Source organism: Trachypithecus francoisi, unplaced genomic scaffold, assembly GCF_009764315.1.
Source record: "Trachypithecus francoisi isolate TF-2019V2 unplaced genomic scaffold, Tfra_2.0 Lachesis_group0, whole genome shotgun sequence".
Taxonomy (NCBI): Eukaryota; Metazoa; Chordata; class Mammalia; order Primates; family Cercopithecidae; genus Trachypithecus; species Trachypithecus francoisi.
Window position 1 is genome coordinate 63742504 of NW_022681453.1, and position 25999 is coordinate 63768502.

General features: G+C 45.7%; 1 protein-coding gene across 1 annotated transcript in view; it reads left to right on the plus strand.

Moving 5' to 3' along the window:
• Positions 1–4416: 4416 nt before the first annotated feature.
• SLC12A8 (solute carrier family 12 member 8) overlaps positions 4417–25999 on the plus strand; it is a 136641-nt gene continuing 115058 nt past the window's right edge. Inside the window, exons 1-2 of the mRNA XM_033210958.1 lie at positions 4417–4560; positions 25669–25815. Of these exons, the coding sequence (XP_033066849.1) occupies positions 4510–4560; positions 25669–25815 (198 nt within the window). The 5' untranslated portion in view covers positions 4417–4509. The remainder of the gene's footprint in view (positions 4561–25668; positions 25816–25999) is intronic.

Consider the following 25999-nt stretch of genomic DNA (forward strand, 5'->3'; position numbering starts at 1 on the left):
AAAAGAAATGTTAGCCAGGGTGATCTCAAACTCCTGATCTCAGGTGATTCCCCGGCCTCAGCCTCTCAAAGTGCTAGGATTATAGGCGTGAGCCACTGCACCCAGCCCAAAAACACCTAATTATTTCTAATGCCAGCTGTCGTAGTATGGCTGTACCATAACTTATCTAAGCAGTCTTCTGTTGACGGACATTTAGGTTGTTCTCATTGTTTAAAGTATTACAAATTAATGATACAACAAATGTGCTTTTACTAGTTCATGTAGGGCAGTATCTTAAAAATGGCAATGTTTAAAGGATATGCAGGATACTATTTCTCTCTCTCTCTTTTTTTTTTTTTGAGACAGAGTCTTACTCTGTCGCCCAGGCTGGAGTGTGGTGGCACGATCTCAGCTCACTGCAACCTCTACCTCCTGGGTTCAAGCGATTCTCCTGTCTCAGCCTTCCGAGTAGCTGGAATTACAGGTGCCTACCAGCACACCTGGCTAAATTTTGTATTTTTAGTAGAGATAGGTTTTCACCATGTTGGCCAGGCTGGTCTCAAACTCCTGACCTCAGATGATCCACCTGCCTCAGCCTCCCTAGGTGTTGGGATTACAGGTGCGAGCCACCTTGTCTAGCCAGAATACTATTTTTCAACATGAGCATTTTTTTTTAAGGTTAGTATCATTGTTATAAGAAAAATCTACATTAAGCAGGATATATATCTTTTTTCTTTGCAAAGGGCAGGTTTATCTAGCCTTAACATGAAGAAAAGAAACAAATATATTTGTTCCTGGGTTTAGAAGATGCTTGTAAACTTTGAAGGGGATTTCTCATTTATTTAGAAAATGACGAGTGACGGGAAGTAGGTGGTTATAAAGCAAGAGGTGGATTTCCTTTTCTAATGTTTTTAACTCAGGCTGATATGGAATTGAATGTAGATTCTTCAGAATTCATGTTGACACTTAGAGGGAGGCTCATCAGAAGGTGATAGCGAAGAGGAAACCAGCTTGAGGCAAAAAAAAAAAAAAAAAAAAAAAAAAAGTGTGATGTATGACCCACCAAAAATGAAGTGTGATGTATGACCCACCAAAAATGAATAAGAAAAATGACTCTGCTGGTCATACTGATGGATCATGGAAATACAGTCAGCCCTTCATATCTGTGGATTTGACCAATGGCAGGTCAAAAATATTTGGTTTAAAAAAAAAAAGAGCTTGGTTGCATCTGTACTGAGCATGTACAAACGTTTCTTCTTGTCATTATTCCCTAAACAATACAGTATAACAACAATTTACATAGTTTTTTTTTTTTTTTTGGTTTGATTGTTTTTTTTTAAGACAGGATCTCACTCTGTCACTCAGGCGTAATGTAGTGATATGATCATGGCTCACTAAAGACTCAACATCCTGGGCTCAGGCAATCCTACCACCTCAGCCTCCCAAGTAACTGGCACTACAGGTATGCACCACCATGCCCAGCTAATTTTTAAAGTTTCTTTTGTGGGGAAAAGAATAGGCTCTCACCATATTGCCCAAGCTGGTCTCGAATTCCTGGGCTCATGCGATCCTCTTACCTTGGTCTCCCAAAGTGCTGGGATTACAGGTGTGTGCTACTGTGCCTGGCCTTGAATTAGGTATTGTAAGTAATCTGGAGATGACTTAAAGTATGTGGGAGGATGTGTGTAGGTTAAATGCAAATACTACCTCATTTTATATCAGGGACTTAAGCATCTATGGATTTTGGTATTGGTTGGGGAGCCTGCAGCTAATCCCCTGCAGATGCCAAGGGGTGACTGCATAATGGATTCCAGTAATATAACTCTGTCAACCTGTCCGCCTCTTCATCCTTTGTTCACAGATGGCTAATCTGTAATTTTTGGGGGGTCTTTTTTTCTGGCAGAGATGGGTTATTAAAAACTTCTTTGCTGAACATGAAATTCTGACACATGCTACAACATGGATGAACCTTGAGGACATTATGCTGAGTGAAGTAAGCCAGACACAAAAGGACAAGTATTGTATGATTCTACTTACGTGAAATATACAAAATAGGTAAATCCATAGAGACGGGAAGTAGATGAAGGGAGTTATCTCTGCGAGTAGGCGAAATGGGGAGTTCGTGCTTAGTGGGTATAGAGTTTCTACTGGGGACGATGAACGTTTTGGAAATAGCGGTGATGGCTGGACAATATTGTGAGTGTGATTAATGCCACTGAACTGTACACTTAAAATGGTAAAAATGGCAAATTTGATGTTCTATATCTTCACACACGTCTTTGCTGGAGCAGAAGCGAGAGGTTAGGCTCCGTCAGTGTTCCCATGGCTTAGCCTTCCCTTTTGTTTTTAAAAGAACAACCTCTATTTTTAGGGATTTTCACACAAAGGCTTGTGGGCGTGGGAAGTTCTCCCAGCTGCCCTCCTGTTTCTCAGAAGCCCACATGGAAGCCTCGCAAGTTATTTAAGGTTTAGGAAATATGCCAGATTGGGAATGGAGATAATTTAATCTCTGTATGTTAATTTAGGTTTTTTTTTTTCCTGCAACATGAGGCCCTGGAAACCTTACTTCACCCCTAGGAAAGGCAGTTCTGGATCTTGCTGAAAGTGGTAAGGGTAATTCACCCCTATACAGCATGCCCAGAGCACTTTCCTGGCAAAAGCACTTCCACGCCCTCAGAGTCTGGGGTCACCTGATCACGCAGCCAGGCGCACACGGAGACCCCCGCTACCGGGGTCTCGGTCAGCTTGTCCAGACGCCTCTCGGCACCTGCCCAGGGGGCTGCGGGTTTCCCTGCACTCCGGGCTTACCCCGGGCTTTCTCAGTCCTGCGTGCAGCGCTCACAGCCATTTCTCAGAGCCGCACAGGGTAGGCTCCTGTCCCTAGCCCCCTGGTCTCGGGGCTGGGCACCTCCGCTGGTGGCACTGTCGAGGGGGGAGCGGCAGTGGCTGGTCACGTTGAGCCTGTGTGCTTGCGGCCCCTACTCCCTGTTTTCTGCCAGCCCTGCCCCTACCCAGGTGAAAGTTCTTGTCCAGTTAGGTGCGAAGGCCCGACCCTTGCGGAGGGAAAGCCTCTGCACCGCCCCCTCTCCACCTGGGCCCGAGACTCCCGGTGCTGGCGTGGCAGGGGTGCCCCCGCCGGGACAGGACAGCTGGGACCCGTGCAGCCGAGCCGGGGCAGCCACGTGGCAGCGGGGCGGGGACCGGGCGGGCCTGGCGCTGGGAGCTGGCTGTCCCGGGAGCAGGTGAGGGCGGAAGGGCTGTGGGGGGTGGAGAGGGTGGTCTCGGGACAGTTCCTCTCCCCGGCCCGCAGTTAGGAGCCAGGTCTGGGGTCACCTTTGCCCCCACCTCCCCGCCCAGGTGGATTCTCCCCTACCGCCGGTCACCCGCGCGCCGGCACACGGGCGTGGCCCCAGTACTTGGGGTGGGGGTTCGCGTCTTTGTGGGGTGCCAAGGGGTCCGAGTCCCAGCGCGGCCCAGACGTGAGGGTCGGGGCTCCGCGGAGGAGCCGGCTCTGCGGGGCAGCGGGAAGGGCGAGTTGAAGCCTGGGGTCCCTTGCTCTGTGGGGGACACCCGGGTGCTCTGGTCCTTTACCTGTCACCCGGCTTTTGGCAGGACTGCAGTCCACGAAGTCCCCCAGCCTTCCCAGCTTCCCACTGGGCTAACCCTGTTCCCCCAACCCTCCACTCTTAGTGCCCGGGCGCCTTCCCTCCTCGCCAGCGCTGGCTGCTGTCCTAAGTCGCCTTCTTCCCAGGACGACCAGCTCTACCCTTCCCTCTTGCTCTCGTCCTCCCCCTTCCTCCTTCTTCCAAAGGGTCCTGAGCCCCGTCTACCTTGCAGCACTATGCTGGGGAGAAGAGCCACACAGAGCAGGGGTACAAACTCCCCCTCCCCTCAGGGAAAGCCAGGTCCAGCGCGAAGAGGTGGGTGCCTGGGGGTGGATTGAGGAGCTGCCCTAGTCCTGTCCAGCCTTTTCTCACCCACCCTCTTCTCTCCCCTACCCTTCTCCGGCCCTGCTCCAGAAGGGTCCCAAGACAGCCTTCTCATGGCCGCTCTCCCTTCTGCTCAGCTACATTCACTCACCAGCTGCAGCCAGGTCTAGTGAGTCATGATGCCCTCCTCCTGGAGAGAGGGGTTCACGAGGAACCTGAGGGCAGGAGAGGAGTGTGACTCTGTGTCCTCAAGGCTGGGCAGCCGGGCTGTGACCCTCACATATTTAAGGAGCTCAGGGAAGAAGGAGAGAGCTGGGAGTGCCTGAGGCTTTAGGGCAGCAACGTTTGAGCACAGGTGGGCTCTGAAGGACCAGCGGGATCTACTTGGGTACCAAAAACGTACGTAACCCGGCCAAGTTTTCAGATGAGGCAGACAAGGCTTCTTCCCCGGCCAGGGCCTCGCCTGGTAGTTTGAACAATTCTAGTAGAGAGAAAGGATGGACAACAAGAGCAGAGGAGGAGGAACCAGCCTGACCAAGGATGCTGTTACCTTGCAGAGCAGTCTCCCTGTCCAGATCACCAGGATCCCGTTTGCTGGAGAATGACCCAGATGTCCCAGGTGCAGGAGCTCTTCCACGAGGCAGCCCAGCAGGTAGGCTCCAGATGTGCCAGGCCTGTGATGGAGGCCTGTGAGCACTGGGATCCCCAGACAGTGGGCTGGATGCAAACATTACAGTGCACTCTTTAGACGTAATTAACTCCAAAGTCTTTTTTGGTCATCCAGTTTAATGAGAAAATATAGCCAAAATATTATAGCCATTATTAACTGTTGATGTACAGAAAACTTGGCATTATCTGTGGTGGATTTTGAGTCCTGAGATCTCCCACAACTCCAAACCCCATCCTGAGAGGCCTTCCATGGACAGTCACAGTGAGGACTCACATAATACGAACTCATTTTAATTCTGGATCAAACCAATGTAAGAAGGTAAATTTATTTCTGAAAAAACTCTTATGTTCTGAAGCCGAAAGGATTTCTGGATGCCCTAGTGTTTGCTTTTTTTTTTTTTTTTTTTTTCTTTATCTTCTCCCTGCTGATCATTAGTTATAGCAAATATGCATTCTGTAGATATGGAATTGAAGTGGCTTTCCCCAGAAACAGAGAACTGGTCCCTGAAGAAATAATAATAATAATAATAATAATAATAATAAACCATACTAAGGTTTTTATTCAGAAACTATGTGCACCCAGGGTCTTTGCCATCCATGATCACTCAACATGAATTTTTCACTATCTCTTGGACTTCTGTCCTGCCTTCTAGAGAGGGGCAGGAGGGTTTCCCAGCCTTATAACAGGGGAACAAGCCCCATCAGTGGGGAGAGAAGCAACATGAAACAGAAACCCAGATGGAAAACGTGAGGCCCCAGGAATTCCCAAAGAAGACAAATAAGACATTCTGGGCTCTCCCCTGTGAGAGCATCCATTCCTCTCTCCCCTGTTTAAAACCTCTGGTGTCTCCTCATGTGCACCACTCAGGGCTCAAACTTTCCAGCCTCAGCCCTACACAGTCTGACCCCACCTGAGTCTCAAGTCGGGTTCCCCACGTCTTCATCTTCCTGCCACACTTTCCAGCCAAACCACACCATTCCCCAGGGCTTATATCTTTCCCTTGATCTTTGCTGATGCTTCTTATCGACAATTTGTCATTGAAACCTTCACCCAAGGTAGGACCTGGTATTTAAGTGGACAGTAAATGTTAGTTGATTGACCACATGAACAAACAACAGAAAACTACAATGCAAGTTAAATTGTCCTAAGGGCCCTGAGAGTTGATTTCTAAAATGTAATGGATACAGTGACCTCTATGTTGCCTCCTTCTCTCTTAATATCTAAACATTGAAGGATTGGACACTGCCCAATGCCCAATTTTAAGGCCTTCGGTGTTCATGATCTAGAAATCCATCCTTTCTTTCTCTCTCCCTCCCCTGCACTGTCTTGTTAAGGATACCATTTCTTGATTGGATGATTCATACTCTCCTAACTTCTTTTTCCACATTGCTACTAAAGTGATTCTTTTGTGAAGCATACATCTGTACATTTGACCCCTCTGCTTAAATTCCTTCAATAGCTTCTCACTGCCTTCAGAATTCAGCTCAGACTCCTCATCTTGGCCCCCAGGGCCCTCCATGATGGTTAACTCACCCCTCCTGTTCCATGGCATCCTGTGTCACTGCACTTACTAGGTAGCATTGAAATGAGCTGTTTCTTTTCTGTCTCCCTTAAGGCTGTGAACTTAAATTCAAGGGCATGTCTTATTTATTTTTGTATTCCCAATACCTGGCATAGTGGGTTGTGTGTAGAAGATGCTCCATCAGTGTTGCTTCTACTGAACTGAACTCACCTGGCTAGGAATTGGGTGAGTTGCCATTTGCATTAAGTTTTAAAGTAATGGTGGAAGTGGAACATATGGTGAACTTGGGAAGCATATTCCAGGTGGGAGGGTGAGAAAATGATAATAGCTACCAATTAGTGGGCACTTACTGTATACTGAGCACTTAATATGCATTACCTCATTTATCTCCACTATAACATTCTGAAGTTGATATGATTATTTTGGTTTGACAGAAGAAGAACTGTAGCACTGTAAAGCCAGGGACATTTGATGCCAAGTCCCAAGCTTTCATCCTTTTTGCTATGTGCCTCCTGCTCCAAATGGTATAAGGAAAGCCACCCAGATGGTAAATCAAGGACCTGTGCGGAGGAACAGAGAGTAGGTTAGGTGGCTAACATGCTGGAAGCTGAACTCTAGGAGTGGCTGGCCCTCAAGAAATTTCCTGTGAACCTTTGAAAAATTGTATTCCAGTCTTGGGGATCAGAAATTCTGCTAGGAGATTTGACGCCTGCAGAACACAAGATTAGGAGGCAGTGCCCAGTGGGAAGACAAGCTAGTGAGTGTCATGCCACCTTCAGTCTTGACCTGCTCTTCTCTTGGTCACGGTGATTAGAAAGTAGCTCACAGGAAGTTTGGCAAGGGTGGGGACACTTGGAAGTTAGGTGGAGGGTGAATGAATTAACTCTTGGTTTGCTTTAATCATTTTAGGACCAGATAGGGTAGCTCTCTCTCTCTCTCTGTGTGTGTGTGTGTGTGTGTGTGTGTGTGTGTGTGTGTGTAGACTGGTCAGTAATAAGTGAACCAGCTAGGAAAGAACTATAGATCTGAATGTTAATGGTGTGGTGGTCGAGGGTGCATGTGCTGCCTGGGTCAAGTCCTGGCGCTAATGCTTTGTGACCTTGAACAAGTTTTGTAACCTCACTAAGCCTCCATTTCCTCACCTACAAAATGACTGCCCGGTGATTGAAACTACTGTAGAGATTGAAGACAATTAAAAGAGATAATTTGCATAAACATTTGGTATAGTGCTTGGTTCCTGGTCAGCATTCAGCTTATATTATATAAATAGCTAATAATAAAACTAAGGTGGGGAGTATGTTTTTAATCCAAGGGGTACTGGTATAAATAAGCAGAAGGATCCATTGGCAAATAAATGCATGACTCAGCACAGCTGAGTCAGGCGGAAGACCTAAGGCAGGAGTCTCAAACCCAGAATCATACCTTGGACCAACACTAGAATGTGGGACATTGTTCTGGACAACCTGCTGGGTGGGCAGTCTGTTGAGGATGGTGGGTGCTTTCTAGGCCTGAGTGAGTCTGGAGTGGTTCGGGAATATGAGTGTGTGTTTGGAGACCAACCGAACTGCTGGCAGGCCAAGTCTTGTTCCAGGGGCCTCTGTCCGGAGGCACTTTGTGTGCTTTGGTGGTAGACTCAAACCTGGGTTCTGGGTTTTCCATTCTGACCGTGCTGCTGGATAGGCTGGGCCCTTGGGCAAATTACCCGCGGGTTCCCAGTCTATTTCCACAACTATGTGATGGGGTGAGTGGATCTGATTCTCAGGGTTTTTATGAGATTAAAGGAGATGCCATATGTGGAAGGGTCTGGGCCAGTGCCTCTCACATGACAAGCACTAAGTAAAATGCTCGTTTAATGATTGGATGAAGCCGACCGCACACAGAAACCCAGCGGACTAGGCTGTGAAACCTGGGGCTTAAAAACTAAGAAAGAAACAGCCGGTGCCGAGGGAGGTGAATGGAAGGCTAACGAGCCATGATTGGGTGCTTGTCTCTGCCAGGTACTGGACAGAGAGCACTGTTGCAATCTGGTTGTTTCAGGAAGACTGAGTTGGCAGGAGAAAGCAGGTAGCCTGAGACAAAAACAGATGGCAAGCTGACAAGCTGTGTGGAGGTCTGAAGTCCAGCAGAATCTCATGCTCTTAGCGTCAGGAATAGGGAGAAAACTCGGTTTCATTTACCAGGTGTTTATTGAATGACAGTTCTTGCCAGAACCTCCAGCTCCTGCTGGAGATATTAAAACAAACACAAAAACAACAGCAATCTCCTAGTTCTTATGGAATAAGAAGTGCCTGCAGCTAGACTGAGGCTTTTGTCTTCCTTCTCGCAGGGTTGGAGAGTCTCAATAGCAACTTAAAAGGGAAGCTGGCCTGAGAATAAGTCACCAAAAGCCAGTTTAACTAGTATACCGGATTCATGCTCTTTCTTCTGCATTCTGCTTTACCACAGAGACTTGAAGTATGGCACTAGTGGGTCCATGTGGACCCTTTTCTAGGAGGTCTGCAGGCCAAAGTCTGGCTAATTATTCTAGGAAAAAACCCACTGCCGGCCGTGGGAGTAGGCTCCCCATCAGAACCATGGTGTCTGGCCCAAGCGCAGGAGGAGGAGTTTCCAGGTCGCTGAGGCCTGCCTGGGTTCTGGCTCTGCTCCCTGTCTTCTTGTACAACGTCCCAGCTCTTTCCCTTCTGTGTCCTCTCCTCCCTTGCTGTCTCATGGTTTGGATCTGTGTCCCCACCAAATCTTATGTTTAATTGTAATCCCCAGTGTTGGAGGTAGGGCCTGGTGGGAGGTGATAGGATCCTGGGGGTGGTTTCTCATGAATGGTTTAGCACCATTCCCTCGATGCTGTTCTGATAGTGAGTGAGTTCTCATGAAATCTGGTTGTTTAAAAGTGTGCAGCACTTCCCAGGACCTCTTGCTCCTGCTCTGGCCATGTAAGATGCCTGCCTCCCCTTTGCCTTCCACCATGATTGAAAGTTTCCTGAGGCCTCCCTGGAAGCAGAAGCTGCTATGCTTCCCGTACAGCCTGTGGAACCATGAGCCAATTAAACCTCTTTTCTTTATAAATTACCAGTCTCAGGTATTTCTTTATAGCAGTGCAAGTACGGACTAATACACACTTTTTCTCTGTCTTTTCCTCTTTAATTAGATGGCTTACCTGAGTTAGCTTGGCGTGGTAAGATAGAGTCTGGTCAAGTTTTGGGGCAATGGTGAATAGGGAGGTGGCACCGGCAAGAGAAGCAGATAGAAACAGAATCAAACAATCAAGACACAGAGGAGTCCTCAGAGATCCTCTGGCTTAGTCCCTTTGCTTGTCGTGTCAAGAAGCAAGCCCAGAGACTTGAGTTCCAGCAGTAGTGGGTCCAGGAGGACACAAATGTTGAATGACTTGCCCAGAGCCACACACAAACAGTGGCAGAACCAGATTAGAAGCAAGGCTACTGGCCCCAGAACATAGCCCTGAGTTGACCCTGACACATCCAATTTTGAGTATGGGTGTCAGGCTTCATCGCAAAAGCTTAGCTCTTATTTTCTGAGTGTTCATTAGCCAGTGTATGGTTAAGAACTGACTTTTATTTTTACGATGCATTTTTCAGGGCTTTTTTAGCATCTTTAAAAAGCCATTATGCAAAGTGAGCCTCGGTAGACACATGCCAGGCAATAGCATATTGCTTTATTAGCAGATGTAGAGAAATGAATGCGGCTGAGGAGGAAGGAAAAGGGAACTTCAGACAAGAAGGTCTTGTTAGCCCTTCTTTTTTTTCTTTAAACGTATTTACATCTCTTGAAGCCCCTCTTGTTAAGATGAGGACACTGGAGCCCAAATGGTTGGGTGGAAGAGCAGGACTTGCTTCTGGGATTCCTAGGGCCATGACCCTCTCACTATCCCAGGTTTTGTAGGGCATGAAGCTTATACCATTTTTATGGACTCTCTTTAGTAGAAAGGATACAAATTGCAAATAGAAAATTTGGCATTATCTTTGGAAGGGACCAAATGCCAAGTGATGTGTCCTGAGGCTTAAGCTGTTAGCTTCACCATAAAACCACCTCTGGTCAAGGGACAGAAGCAGCTTTACAGGCAGCAGAAGACAAGAGGCTAATGCTCCTGGAGTTGGAGAGAAATGGCAGCTCCTGTTCTCAGGATTGAGATGCAGCACAAGTATTTCATGTGCACACTGACATCCTTTCCTCTCTTTCTCCTCTGTCTTCCCCCTTTCCATTTTATAGCCCCATTTGTTACTTTGCCTAAAAATGACAACTGGGCCCCAAAGGCTGCATATTTGTAAAAAATAGAGTGGGGACGTTTTCTGGATAAAAGTGTCCTACCTAGAAACTGGAGTGACAGTGTTCTTCACTGAAATGAGTTAGGCAGGGTTCTGTGACTCATCTGTACTTGCGGGTTTTTAACTTACAGAGGTGAGAACACGGAGAGGTCAATGTCACTGAAAGAAGATTTTTGTTACTTACCTTGCTTGAGAGAAGAGAATACACTATGCCACGCAGGGCCACAGGGGAAGCACCAGGAATGCTCAGGGGGCTGAAGACAGGAGTGAGGGGAATGCCCAGCCCAAAGCCTTTATTGGGGTTTTTTCAGGAGAGGAAAGGCAGGGCACGGTGAACAGCTTAGGATTGGCAGTTTGAATAATTCTAGTGGGCTCTGGATTGTAGGGGTGGCCTCTGGTTGCCAGATGCGTGGCTCTGGAATGATTTGCATCAGGAGAAATCTTGGTGTGGTATGTGAGTTAGATGAGGAGGTGGTTTTTGGAGGTATAGACTCAGCACTGGTTATTTTGCTTAAGAAAGGTATGTTCATGGCTAAGCCTTTTGCTATCTCTGAGAATTGGCTAGGTCTGGGAGGGTCAGTCTTTTCTAGGCCAGCAAGATTTTAAAACATTTTTAAGTTGATATATAATAATTATACATGTTTATGGGATACATGTGATATTTTGGTACATATATACAATGTGTAATGATCAAATCAGGGTAATTGGGGTATCCATCGCCTCAAACATTGATCATTTCTTTGTTTTAGGAGCATTTCAAATCTACTTCTCTAGCTATTTTGAAGTATACAATAAGTTACTGTTAACTATAGTTACCTTACTGTGTTATAGAACACTAGAACTTACTCTTTTTATCTAACTATACAGTTGTACCCATTAACCAACCTCTCTTTATCCCCCAATCCCCTTCTTACCCTCTGATAACCATCATTCTACTATTGACCTCCATGAAGTCAACTGTTTTAGCTTCCACATATGAGTGAGAACATGTGATATTTGTCTTTCTGTTCCTGGTTTATTTCACTTAACCTAATGACCTCCAGTTCCATCCATGTTGCTGACATGATGGGATTTCATTCATTTTTATGGCTAAATAGTTTTCCATTGTACACATTTACCACATTTTCTTTGTCCATTCATCTTTTTTTTTTTTTTTTTTTGAGACGGAGTCTCGCTCTGTCCCCCAGGCTGGAGTGCAGTGGCTGGATCTCGGCTCACTGCAAGCTCGGTCTCCCGGGTTTACGCCATTCTCCTGCCTCAGCCTCCCGAGTAGCTGGGACTACAGGCGCCCGCCACCTCGCCCGGCTAGTTTTTTGTATTTTTTAGTAGAGACGGGGTTTCACCGTGTTCGCCAGGATGGTCTCGATCTCCTGACCTCGTGATCCGCCCGTCTCGGCCTCCCAAAGTGCTGGGATTACAGGCTTGAGCCACCGCGCCCGGCCACCATTCATCTTTTGATGGACACTTAGGTTGACTCCTTTTGCTATTGTGAATAGGGCTGCAATAAACATGGGGGTGCAGGCATCCCTTTGATATACTCATTTCCTTTCCTTTGGATAAGTATCCACAGTGGGATTGTTGGATCATATGGTAGTTCTATTTTTAATTTTTAAGGAGCTTCCATATTGTTTTTTATAATGCCTGTGATAATTTACATTTTCACCAACAGTGCACAAGGGTTTCCTTTTCTCCAAAGCCTCACAAACACTTGTTATCTTACATTTTTTGGGTAATAGTCATTCTAACAGGCGTGAGGTGGTATCTCATTGTGTTTTTGATTTGCATTTCCCTGATAATTAGTGCTGTTGAGCATTTTTTCATATGCCTGTTAGCTATTTGTATGTCTTCTTTTGAGGAATGTCTATTTAGATGTTTTGACCACTTTTTAATGTGATTAGTCATTTTATGCTGTTGAGTTGTTTGAGTTCCTTATATGTTCTGGATATTAGTCCCTTGCTGCATGAATATCTTGCAAATATTTTATCCCGTTCTACAGGTTGTCTTTTCACTCTATTTACTGTTTCCTTTGCTGTGCAGAAACTTTTTAGATCAATATGACCCCATTTGTCTATTTTTGTTTTTGTTGCCTGTGCTTTTGAAATCTTAGCCATAAAACCTTTTCCCAGACCAATGTCCCAAAGCATGCCCCCTATGTTTTCTTCTAGTAGTTTTATAGTTTGGATGTTACATTTATGTCTTTAACCCATTTTGTGTTGCTTTTTGTATAGGTCGAGAGATGGGGGTCTAGTTTCATTCTTCTGCATGTGGATATACAGTTTTCCTGGTACCATTTATTACTGCGGAAAGAGGGTGTCCTTTCCCCAATATATGTCCTTGGCACCTTTGTTGAAAATCAGTTGGCTGTAAATATGTGGATTTATTTCCAGATTCTCTATTCTGTACTGTTGGTCTATGTGTCTGCTTCTATACCAATACCATGCTGTTTTGGCTACCAAGGCTTTGTAGTATATTTTGAAGTTGGGTGGTGTGATGCTTTCAGCTTTGTTCTTTTTGCTTAGGATGGCTTTGCCTATTCTGGCTCTTTTTTGTTGTTGTTCCATACAAATTCTAGGGTGTTTTTTTTTTCTATTTATGTGAAGAATGTCGTTGGTATTTTGATAGGGATTGTATTGACTCTGTAGATTGCTTTGCATAGTATGGTCATTTTAACAACAGTAATTCTTCTCATTAATAATTCCAAGCATGGGATGTCTTTCCATTTGTTTGTGTGTGTCCTCTTTATTTCATCAGTGTTTTGTAGTTCTCATTGTAGAGGTTTTTCATGTCCTTGGTCAGCAAGATTTTTAAGTTGTCGTAACATCATTAGATACAGATTAAAAAAAAAAAAGTGGTTAATACATTCTGCCTAGCTATGAATAGAGAGATTAGGCAACTTCAAACCTTCTCACTGCCTTAAGGTAAATTTCATCCATAGTCAGATATAGACAAAATACTGCATTTGCCATCATTTAATCTTCTGGGGTTTGCAAGGAACACCTAGATGCTATGGTAATGCCTCTGAAGTACTATTCTTGTAATTTGAATAAGGTGCCATTAGGTGGTGCTTTTACTCCGGCCGCCTGGCCTGATTGAACACCCTGGCTTCCTGTAGGGGAGAATAACTGAGTTTTAGCTTACTTTTTCATTAATTTTATACTTTCTCTGACCAAAATATTTCTCTTCAGAATAACAGTTAAAACATTAGACAATTCTGTATTCCTAGAACATTATCAATTAATTGTAGTAGGATAAAGAGAAATACGCATATGACTGGGCGTGGTGGCTCGTGCCTGTAATCCCAGCACTTTGGGAGTCCGAGGTGAGCAGACCACCTGAAGTCAGGAGTTCAAAACTAGCCTGGCCACCATGGTGAAACCCCGTCTCTACAAAAATACAAAAAAAATTTAACCGGGTGTGGTGGCGGCTGCCTGTAATCCCAGCTATTCTGCAGGCTGAGGTGGGAGAATCCCTTTCACCTGGAGGTTGCAGTGAGCTGAGATCAAACAACTGCACTCCAGTCTGGGTGACAGAGTGAGACTCCATCTCAAAAAAAATTAAATTAAATTAAAAAGAAATACACATACTTCACTATAATTCAATTCAGTATCTCTTTTTGCTCTTCAATAATTATCAAGTGTAATCGAATTCCTAAATTTTTTCTTTCTGAATTTTAACACCTTAATCAAAGGGTGGGTGTGCTTGACATGAAAAGTCTTTAGAGGTAGTACCTAGCTTTGATGCTGCTGCTTCTTTTGTTTTTTTCAATCATGGCTTACTGCAGCCTCAACCTCCTGGGTCTGAGTAGCTAGGACCACAGGTGCGTGCCACCATGCCTGGCTATTTTTAAAATATTTTGTAGAGGCAGGGTTTTGCCATTTTGCCCAGGCTGGTCTCGAACTCTTGGGCTCAAGCAATCCTCCCACGGGCCTCCCAAAGTACTGGGATTACAGGTATCAGCCATCTCACCCAGCTTTGATGCATTTCTAATACAATAATGCTTTAACATTTACCACTGCTTGGGAGGCCGAGACGGGCGGATCACGAGGTCAGGAGATCGAGACCATCCTGGCTAACATGAGGAAACCCCATCTCTACTAAAAAAATACAAAAAATTAGCCGGGCGAGGTGGTGGGTGCCTGTAGTCCCGGCTACTCGGGAGGCTGAGGCAGGAGAATGGCGTAAACCCGGGAGGCGGAGCTTGCAGTGAGCTGAGATCCGGCCACTGCACTCCAGCCTGGAGGACAGAGCGAGACTCCGTCTCAAAAAAAAAAAAAAAAAAAAGAAAGGTCCTATTTACATTCCCTTTGTTTTTTGTTGTTTTGTTTTTAGAGACAGGGTGTCACTCTGTTACCCAGGCTGGAGTGCAGTGATGTGGTCATAGCTCACTGCAGCCTTAAACTCCTGGGACTCAAGGGATCCTCTCATCTCAGCCTCCCAAGTAGCTAGGACCACAGCACATGCCACCATGTCTGGCAAATTTTTAAATTTTTGTAGAGATGGGGTCTCACTATGTTTCCCAGGCTGGTGATGAACTCCTTGCCTGGCCTCAAGTGATCTTCCCGCCTCAGCCTCTGAAAGCACTGGGATTACAAATGTGAGCCACTGTGTCCAGCCTGTTTGTTTTTGACTTGCTGTGTGAATGTCTTCTTCCCCACATGAACAGCCAGAAAGAAAGAAAAAAGGATAGTGTGGTACAAATCACTCGCCTGTGTAAAAATTCTAGCATGTTCTTTTCCCAATCTGCAGCTATCCTGTGAATAACATCACTGTCCCTGGTTACCGGCTTTAGGGGCTTACTGATTAACTTGAGGCAATGGTGGCCGAGCAACCCTCACTAAGCCAAAAATAGTTGCGTTCCTGCTCTGCCATGAGTCTCTGCATTCACAGAATTTAACTTAAAACAAAAAGCCATGACTCATTTTGAGTCACTTTCCTTCTTAATTTTAGGTAGTTATTAGTAAAGAATAACACAAAGCAAAAACAAATTAAAAAACTTAAAGATACACAAAAAATGTTGAGGTAGGCATTGATTTTATAAAAGGATTCACCATCTTTAAGTATTCCATTCATTCAATACATTTTAAAATGTGATTGAAATTACAGAAATCTTTTGGTGAATTCATCCACTGAATGAAATGACATATAGCCATAAATGGTATCCCTAACGCTAGGTCAGCCAAAAAACCCATTCTGGTTTAAAAATATTTCTAAGAATGTGGTAATTTTTTCTTTAAATATAAAATAAGTTCGTTGTTGTTGTTGTCGTTGTTTTTCTTTGAGACAGAGTCTCTTTCTGTTCCCAGCTGGAGTCCAGTGGCACGATCATGGCTCACTGGAGCCTTAACCTCCCAGGCTCAGATGATCCTCCCACCTCAGCCTCCTGAATAACTAGGACCGCAAGGGCACACCACCACGCCCAGCTTATTTCTTTGTATTTTTAGTAGAGACGGAGTTTCGCCATGTTGCCCAGGCTGGTCTCAAACTCCTGGACTCAAGGGATCCACCTGCCTGGGCCTCCCAAAGTGCTGGGATTCCTGGTGTGAGCCACTGTGGATAGTCTAGGGTTTTTATTATAGAAGTACTACATGCATGCAGTGAGAAGGATTCACACAATACAGCATGACATGAAACGAAAAGCCTTCTTTCCCTCTTCCTTCACTTCTATTCCCCAGTGGCAGTCATTGCTAATGGCTTCTGGTTTTCATGTCTTCTAATTTTTCTCATTGTAACTTTAAATAATATCCTTATACTTCAGTTTCTTAGGTCACTAATTTGTTATCATTTTACTTCCTATTTCCCATATGAAAAATAGGACATTGGCACACATACACTTCCTTCCATTTCTCTCATTTCATTTCCATTTTTTAGTAGTTGTTTTATTATTTTTACATTATCAAGGTTTATACCATTTTTCTATGTAACCGTATTTTTGTGTTTATTATAGTTGGTTATAGAAATTTATTTTATTTTATTTTTTTTTTGAGACAAGGTCTTGCTCTGTTGCCCAGGCTGGAGTGCAGTGGCGTGAGCGTAGTTCACTGCAGCCTCGAACTCCTGGGCTCAAGCGATCCTCCCACCTCAGCCTCCCAAGTAGCTGGGACTACAGGCATGTCCACCACACCTGCCTTTTTTCTCTTTTGGAGAAAGGTTCTGATTATGTTGCCCAGGCTGGTCTCGAACTCCTGGCTTCAAGTGACCCTCCTGCCTTGGCTTCCTAAAGTGTTGGAATTACAGGCATGAGCCACTGCCCCAGGCCTACTATCTTAACTATTTTTATGTGTAGAGTTCAATGGTATTAAATACATTCATAATGTTTTGCAACCTATTTATTTATTTTGACAAAATTTTACATTTATAGAAAAGTTATAATAATACAATAAAAAACCCCACATACTCTTGACTCAGTCGATTCGAATTGACCACTTGTTAACACTTTGCCTTTTTGCTTTATCATTAGACCATTCTCTCTATACATATGCATATATTTTCTCTAAACCGTATAAAAATAATTTGCAGACATCATGTCCTTTTATCCATAAATACTTCAGTGTCTATTTCCTAAGAACAAGAATATTCTTTTACCTAACCACAATATCTGTTTCAGGATCAGGACATGTAACATTCAAAAATCCTATTGTCGGCCAAGCGAGGTGGCTCACGCCTGTAATCCCAGCACTTTGGGAGGCTGAGGCGGGCAGATCACGAGGTCAGGAGCACAAGACCATCCTGGCTAACACAGTAAAACCCCATCACTACTAAAAGTACAAAAAATTAGCCAGGTATGGTTGCATGTGCCTATAGTCCCAGCTACTTGGGAGGCTGAAGCAGGAGAATGGCGTGAACTTGGGAGGCGGAGCTTGCAGTGAGCCGAGATCATGCCACTGCACTCCAGCCTGGGTGACAGAGTGAGATTCCATCTCAAAAAAACAAAACAAAACAAAATCCTATTTTCTAATCCATAACTCTACATTAAAATTTTGCCAGTTATCCCACTAACATCCCCCAGCTTCTCCCCCAGACCTCCTTCCAGGATCCAATCCAGGATCATACGTGACCCTTAGTTGTGATAATTTCTCTCTCTTTATTTTATTTTATTTGAGACAGAGTTTCACTCTTCTCGCCCAGGCTGGAGTTCAGTGGTACAACCTTGGGTCACTGCAACCTCTGCCTCCCAGGTTCAAGCGATGCTTCTGCCTCAGGCTCCCGAGTAGCTGGAATTACAGACAACCACCACCACAACCAGCTAATTTTTGTATTTTTAGTAGAGATGGGGTTTTACCATCGTGGCCAGGCTGGTTTCGAACTCCTGATCTCAGGTGATTACCCACCTCAGCCTCCCAAAGCGCTGGGATTACAGGCGTGAGCCACCACACCTGGCCAGTTGTGATACTCTCTTTAGTCTCTTTTAATCTGGAGCAGTCCCATGGCCTTTCTTTGTCTTCTATGACCTTGACTGGGTTTTTTTTTGTTGTTTTTGTTGTTGTTGTTGTTGTTTTTTAACAGAACACATGTTGGTTATTTTGTAGACTGTCCTCAGGTTTTCTTATTTTTGTTTTTTTGTATTTTATAGGCAGAATTGGGGGTGATGTCCCTCAGTTTGGGGCATGATCTGTCACAGATAGATTTAGGTTTTCTATTTTTGGCAGGAACACCACAGCAGTGATGGCGTGCTCTTCCCGGGACATCATAGTAGGAGCTACGTGATTTCCATTTGTCCCGTTGTTGGTGATGTTAACTTTGGCTATTTATTTAAGGTAGTGTCCACTAGGTTAATCCACTCTAAAGTTACTAATTTCTCTTTGTAGTTAATAAGTAATTTGTAGAGGATGCTTTGAGACTATAGAAATACCCTGTTCCTCATTAATCCTTCACTCACTAGCATTAGCATCCATTGATGATCCTTGGCAGAACTGGCTCTTACTGTGATGGCTGCAAAATGGTGAATTTCTAACCCCCTAATTCCTTCCACATGGATCAGCTGGCTTTTCACTGTAAGGAAGGGCTTTCTCTTCTTGCTGCCACACGGGAATGATACCTTGGCCAGGGCCACATCAACATGAAAGGGGATATGTTTGGGACTACAACAATTCCAGTTGCTCTTCCAGCCCTCAGCCTCCAGGTCCACTCAGTGACAATGAGCAGAAATAGACGTATTATGATTAGTCGTGACCAGGTAGGGTGGCTCACACCTGTCATCTCAGCACTTTGCGGGGCTGAGGCAGGAGGATCACTTGAGCCAGGAGTTTGAGACCAGCCTGGGCAACAGTGCAAAACTCTGTCTCTACAAAACATACAAAAAAATTAGCTGGGCATGGTGATACACGCCTGTAATCCCAGATACTCAGGAGGCTGAGGCAGGAGGATTGCTTCAGCCTAGGAAGTTGAGGCTGCAGTGAGCTGTGATCACACCACTGTACTCCAGCCTGGGTGACAGAGCAAGACCCTGTCTCAAAGAAAAAAAACAAAAAGCAGTGAATTTATTTATGTATGTCCATATGGACTCAGATTCTTATTCTACTCCTTGAAATTCTATTGCTATTATTTACTTTCAGGACCAAATTGTGCCAGATTTGGCTAGTGGGAGCCCCTTCAAGTGGGCTCTTGTGTCCTTTTGACACAGCCTTGTCATTTTTTTCTTTTCAGCACTTCCCTACTTTCTGGCAGAAGATATTCCAGACTCATTTTGTACGTTCTCTGCCCTAGCCTTGAATTAGAGCCCTGGCTCCTTAAAGTGAAGAATGATAGATCATTCTATCATTCTTAGAAATTCTTCGTTCTAAGATAGATAGAAATTCTATCATTCTTACATAGAAATTCTATCACTCTTAGAAATCAAGATCTGGGTGCTAGATACGTTCATTGCCACTGGGACGTCTTGGCTTATAGTCACCTTTTTTTGTTTGTTTGAGACAAGGTCTCCTCTGTAGCCCAGGCTGGAGTACAGGAGCATGATTGTAGCTCACTGTGACCTTGAATTCCTAGGCTCAAGCAATCCTCTTGCCTCAGCCTCCTATGTAGCTAGGACTACAGGCACGCACCACCACACCTGGCTAATTTTTCTATTTTTTGTAGCAGTGTGATCTTACTATGTTGCTCAGGCTGGTCTTAAACACCTGGCCTCAAGCAATTCTCCAGCCTCTGTCTCCCAAAGTGCTGGGATTACAGGTGTGAGCCACTATGCCTGGCCTTATAGACACTTTAAGTGGGCAGAGGGAAGGAATGTAAATATAAATATGTACATTGATCTATCTGGGTCTCTGTACATTAAAAACCATAAATTCATACTAATATGTCTAACTCCAGTTCATCACTATGGGGGTTATTCTTCTCTTTTTTCCTTAGTTGGAATTCCTTCTCCAACCATGAGAAACTTGACTCCTATTCAATGTATTTTGTTATTCGCTTACAATTCACAGAAAGCAGATTTAGAATTGGTAATTCATACTCCTACAAATACTCGAATTTTCGATCCGGCATTTAATATTAATTGCAGTTGTTTTTATTTTAGACTGTGATACATAATCAAAATACTATGTTCATAAGTTACTCCAGTTAGTTCTTTTTCCACTTTAAGTATGATTATGGCATTCATTTGAAATACAGCTAGGATAATTTGTTTCTTTTTGCATTCTATTTAGATTTTGAACTCTCATCTTTGTTGATTTAATTGTATTTGATGTTGAGTATGTAAAATATTAACATGATTCCCAAAATTTTAACTATATGGATGGGTCTCCTCACTACATATGAATTCTTAAATGGATATAATATTGGCTGATCCACTGAAGCACCTGGAAGAATAACCTTTTTGCAGCTGATGTTTCAGTGGTTTGCCTGTTATTAGGGGGAGGGGGCATTAGGGTCTATGTTGCTCCTCCTTGTGTTAAATCCAGGTAGACTTCCTTGCGGCAGCCCGAGTCCAGCAGGAAAAGCTCTGCCCTTTTGCCAAGGAGGTTGGGAAGGGCCAAGGAAGCCCTTGTTTAGGTGGCCTTGGCATGGCTGCTGTGGCGTTTTGTTGTTTGCCAGATGACATCAGGTGTCCAGAGCTCATCTCTGGGCTCTGAGTTCTGAGGCTGCTGTGTGATTCTGGGAGGCAGAACTTCGGCATCAATGTTTTCACAGTGTCTGATGGTCTTGCCACTTCAGATGTTGAGCCATGTGTGACCAGGTCATGTGCTTGTGAGAATCCCAGCCTTGAACAGGTGTGAAGATGCACAGGTATGGAGAAAAAAAAAAAAACAACAGATTGAGTCTGTGGGAACGACTAGATTTTGACCACAGCTTTCGTACCAGCTCGGTGGTAGAAGAGACCGACACAGCCACGAAGACCACACATTCCTAGGAATGACTAAATCTATACAGACCAAGGGTGCTGCCCAGATCCTAATCCAGGGAAATAAGACCTTGATGGCTCCAACTGGATCCTTGCTTCCTTGGCTGCAGAGCCATTTCTATTTCCAGCATCAGTCGCCTGGCAGAGCACTCACTGGAGGTCCATTCTGGAGCTCCCACTACAAAACAGAAGGGATGGGCTCTCTTTTACTCAGAATGCCTGGGCTGGGCAGGGATTAGAGACGCAGCTTTCAGGGCTGAGCTGTAGAGCAAGGATTCCACTTTAAACATGAAGACAAGTTAGCTGGAGAAAATAGCAAATACAATCAAAAGACTTCTTTGTCTTCCTTCCAACTTCCCAGAAGAAATCCTCGTATGTATTTAAAATCCTCTGTTGTGTTTTGTGTTTACACAAGCTTTCACAACTATCATCTCATCTAAACTTGACCAACCCCCCCGAGGCAGGCATGTAGCTGCACATATGGGCTGTAGTCCATGGAGCCCACGGCCATGCTGGCGCCCGGCCCAGCTCTCAATCCCTGTGGTCCAGCACATAGGGCCGGTTCAGAGGCAGGGGAAAGGAATGAGGCTCCTCAGTCTGCCCATTGGATTGCAGTTCAGCAGCAGCTTGGGCATATTCTCTGATGTTTAATTAATAATCCAGTAATCAACTTTGAGGAAGCCATCTGCTGGTTTGCATGTGTGTGTAATCCAGGTGGAACCAGTCTCTGCAGGTGCACTTTGAGAGAAAGGAGCAGGCCAGGTCTTGCTTTGACCTACCCCTGACCTGCATGGACAGAAGCAGAATTTCTCAACTGATTGCTTTTCCTCCAGCTCCCAGAAGGGAGAAAAGGTATCATCTCACATTTCAAACGCGTTCATGAAGACTTAGCTGGTGACTGAGGCAAAAGGCTTCTGGGGCTGAGCTCATATCACTGCCTCTGGCAGAACTTTCCAGCCTCTTACTCAGCTCTGCTTGCTGGATGCAGGATTGAGATACTTCCCACTCAGGTGCAACTTCCCCGCCTTTCTAGACAACCCCCTCTCCCCCCTCAACCTACTCCCCACCTTGCTCAAGTATGGAGATTATTCACAGGAGAACGACTTCCCCTTCTGAACTAAAAACACCCACCAGGCAGTCATGGTTTTTCCAGCATGGGGTGCAGGCCCCCGGGCTCAGACGGACAGGAGTCTGGCTTCTTGTCCTGGGTGCTTGGGTAGGAAGACCCTAGCAATGAGGAGCATGGCAGAGGGATCATCCTGGGCCAGGCGCCAAGTCGTCGCACCCCTGGAACCTGTCAAGCTGGCCCTGCCAGGCTGAGGGTCTTCAGGGAGGAGAGGACTCTTGCCCTCAGGCATGTTTTATGCTGCCCTTTCTGAGGGACCGATTTGCCCCTTGCTTTTCTTATCCCCCTCATCCTCTATCTCTACTTTGCAATAGACCCAATGCCTTGTATAAGGGACATTCCATTTCCCCAGCCCATTATGTCTATGTAATAGGATGTTGAATGGGATTCATGTTATGCTGGAATTGATGACTGGGGCCCAAATCTGGGACACTAGGCCCTAAAGAGAGCAACCTATGGTTGGGACCAGACCTCTCTCCTGGTGTTTCACAAGAGAGCACAGAACTGGCCTAACCTTCAGCAACCATCACCCCAGCCCTTCCATCCCCTCCTCCCCTGGGCGACAGAAAAGACTGGGTGGTGGCACTCAGAGAATCTTAGCGTGGACTTTGTGGGAGGGCCTATTTGGGGTGAAGCGTTCCTTCCTTCTGCCTTAGGGGAAGGAGTTGGGGATGCAGACTCAGGAGAATCCAGTACTTTGTGTGTATGTGGAGGGGAGCTGACGTTCTGTCCTCCTGTTGCATGTCTGCCCGTACTGCAGACCGTGGCCCTGCCCCTCAGCCTGTCAGAACAGGAGCTGAAGAGAATGGGAGAGCACACAGGACAGAGCCAGAGCTCTCATGACGCAAGGGAGCTGCTTTTAGTTTTCCAGCCAGTCCTCTCCCAAGAGGTGAGCTCTGGGCACTAGCTAAAGTCTGAATGGCATCACGAATGTGGCGAGGCTGGACAAGGGACCTGTGAGAAGAGCGGGGACACACAAGCTGCTACTTCTTTTTTTGAGACAGGGTCTCACTCTGTCACCCAGCCTGGAGTGCAGTGGTGCAATCTCGGCTCACAGCAACCTCCGCCTCCTGGGTTCAAGTGATTCTCATGCCTCAGCCTCCTGAGTAGCTGGGACTATAGGCACGCACCACCACGCCTGGCTAATTTTTGTAATTTTTAGCAGAGACGGGGTTTCACCATGTTAACCAGGCTGATCTCAAACTCCTGACCTCAAGTGATCCACCCACCTCTGCCTCCCAAAGTGCTAGGATTACAGGCATGAGCCACTGCGCCCAGCCCCAAGTTGCTACTTCTATGTGGATGCCTGGGAGGCAGCGTGGCATCTGGGAAATATCCCTCGGGGGATCTATTTGGCATTTTATTCTGGGGCTTTCCATCTCATCCTCTTCCCCTTTCTCTCTGTTTTGGTTTCTTCTTTTTCCTTCTTTCTCTCTCTTGCTGGGCTTCCGTAGTGTCTCTCTCTTTCTCCAAGAACATCAGGGTTACTCCCTTGGGGTCAAACCTACGCTCTTCCCACCCAGTCTCTGATGAGCAGACTGTGGGAAGACTTAGTTATAGTTTTTTGTCACACGGTGAGAAAAGGTAGGCACACACCCCTAAATATCCTGAAACAAGCTGCGAGGGCTCAGTCACCAAACCCATTTTAAATCAGTTATATTTTCATTCTCTGGGTAAAGGGTTTCCCGAAGTTTCTACCTGCTCTAAGTTTCTACCCTTGAGGCTGATTCACTAGTCCAGTAAGATCAAGGAAATGAAAGGCATTTCACATACCAGCAGGTAAACAAACGCATATGCAAACCAGCCTTCAGAGTGGGAAAATGAAGGCGCGCATGAAAGAGGAATAAGGTTTCTATCATCACAAAGGCATTCATGGGTAAGGCAGATGTATTTGCTGTTAGAATTTGAAACCTGAAAGATTTAAATGTAGGGGCAAAAAGGGCAAGTAATGTTTAGCTGAGTGTGGTGCAGGGAAAATCACAGATCTTGCGAGTGCTAGGGCAAGCCCTGGCTGTGAGAAGCCCTGGCTGTGAGATTGGGCCGTCAGGTTTCTTCTCTCAGCCTCCGTCTCCTCAGCCCTCAGCGGGGCCCCCTCCCTGCCTGCCTCACGGGGCTGCTGTGAGGAGCAGAGCAGAGGGCTCCTGTGGAAGCTGACGGCACTCTCTATAGTATTAGTCTTTCTGTTGCTGAGAGTCACTGTTATTACTGAGGAACGGTAGGCCTGTAACAAGACACAATAGGAAGTGGAACACAAGCGGAGACAGGAAGTTGGGACCTATCCTGAATTTTGAGATTAGGATCCTGGGAAACAATCCTGCATTCCCCAGACAGGTCCTTTGGTACCATTGGCTCAAGGGCAAGCCTAGATTGGCAGAGTCTTTGTTCCGAACCCCGAGGACTGTTCTGACATTTATTGACTTTCAGGAGATTGCTCATTTGTGGTTTGCGAAGGACAGGCAAGCAGTCGTGTACATGCATAAATGAAGCTTACGGAGTTGGAGATTGATGGGGACACAAGGGGTCCCCGGACCCATCAGTCCCATGTGGCTGAATTGAGATCCCTGAGTATTTCTGGGGGCCTCTTCTTGATCTGTGGATGTGTGTGTGATACAGGAGGTGGAAGAGGAGCTGGGATCCTCCCTTTTGATTTTGAGCATGTGCCGTTGGCCTCAGCCTTTGGTCCTAGATCCTGGGTGCACCCATTGTTCTCAACCATTCAGCAGCCATGCCCCGTGGACTCTGGATCTTAGATTTTCCCCTAAACTCTTGATTTTTCTGCCTTTTTATTGTGTTTATGGATAACAGTTGCTCACCAGGTCCAGAATCATTGCACATGGTGACTCCTAGCTTTGGATGCCTCCCTCTCCCCACCCACCCAACCCAGCTGAGAACAGTAATCACTCCTGTAGTCGTTTGTGGCCACTGGAAGACTCTGTTCATGCCTGAGTTTAGATTAATTGCCAGACCTACATAAGAGCATTCACAGTGTGAGTTGCTACTGGTTTTGTTTAAGATCATTTTAGTATATCCACAAAGTTATGGTTTTTTTAGTAAAAGGTTTCCATTTGAGTGTTTATAAGTGCCTTTGTTATTTGTGAATTGGAAAAACGAGCAAGGAATCTGTTTATGTGTTATTCGCCTCTGATTCCAAACAATTGTCCAATAATGCTGTAGAATCCTGGGGTATCAGCAGAGATCACTGGTATCAGTGCTCAGTCAGGAAAACAGAAATAACTCCAGTCATTTTAAACAGGGAATCTCATCCACAGGGCTGATTGCAGAGGTGTTAAAAGGGCTGAAGGAGCAAAGAGCACCCAGTGAGGTTGGCCATAGGTTAGTAACTGCCAGAAGCTGCTGTCCCTGCTAGGACTGGAGGATGAAGAGGGCTCATGGGTCTCAGGAGGTGAAACCCAGAATCTCACACTCACTTAGAAGCATCATCTAGTGCTTCTGCTTGCATTCCATGGGCTGGAACTCAGTCACACAGCCACATCTAGCTGCAAAGAGGCTGGGAGTCTACCTGACTCCCTGGCTACTTGAGTGATGACTAGAGGGAAGGGACTAGGTTTGTGAACAATGAGTCTCTGCTACATGTGGGTACGGGAATCACTGTTGTTATGAGAGAACAGTGACCCTTTTGTAGAGGTATGCTTCAGGATATGTGTGTGTGTGTGTGTGCGTGTATACACACACACTTGCCCTGGCACAATAAGACAGGATTGTTTTTAAGCTGAGTTCTCCTACCTCCCTCCTTCTGTTCCACTCTCACTCCCTCCCCATGCCATCCCTGGCCCTCCCCTCAGCTGATTTCTGTGTATTCTGTTTGCAGGAGGCCCTGGCCCAGCCCCAGCCCTGGTGGAAGAGCCAGCTGTTCATGTGGGAGCCTGTGCTCTTTGGGACCTGGGATGGTGTGTTCACATCCTGCATGATCAACATCTTTGGGGTTGTGCTCTTCCTGAGGACAGGCTGGCTGGTGGTGAGTACTGAGCTAGTGGCCTGGAGCCTCTCACGGGCCTGAGACAGGAAAGCTCTGCCCCTCTTGGCATTCTATAGTGCAGGCCACAGATTCCTGAAGCACAGATACTCCTGAAACATGAAACAGAAGCAAGCACAGTGAATAGCTAGCATTGCTTGTTTTTTTTTTTTTTTTTTTTTTGAGG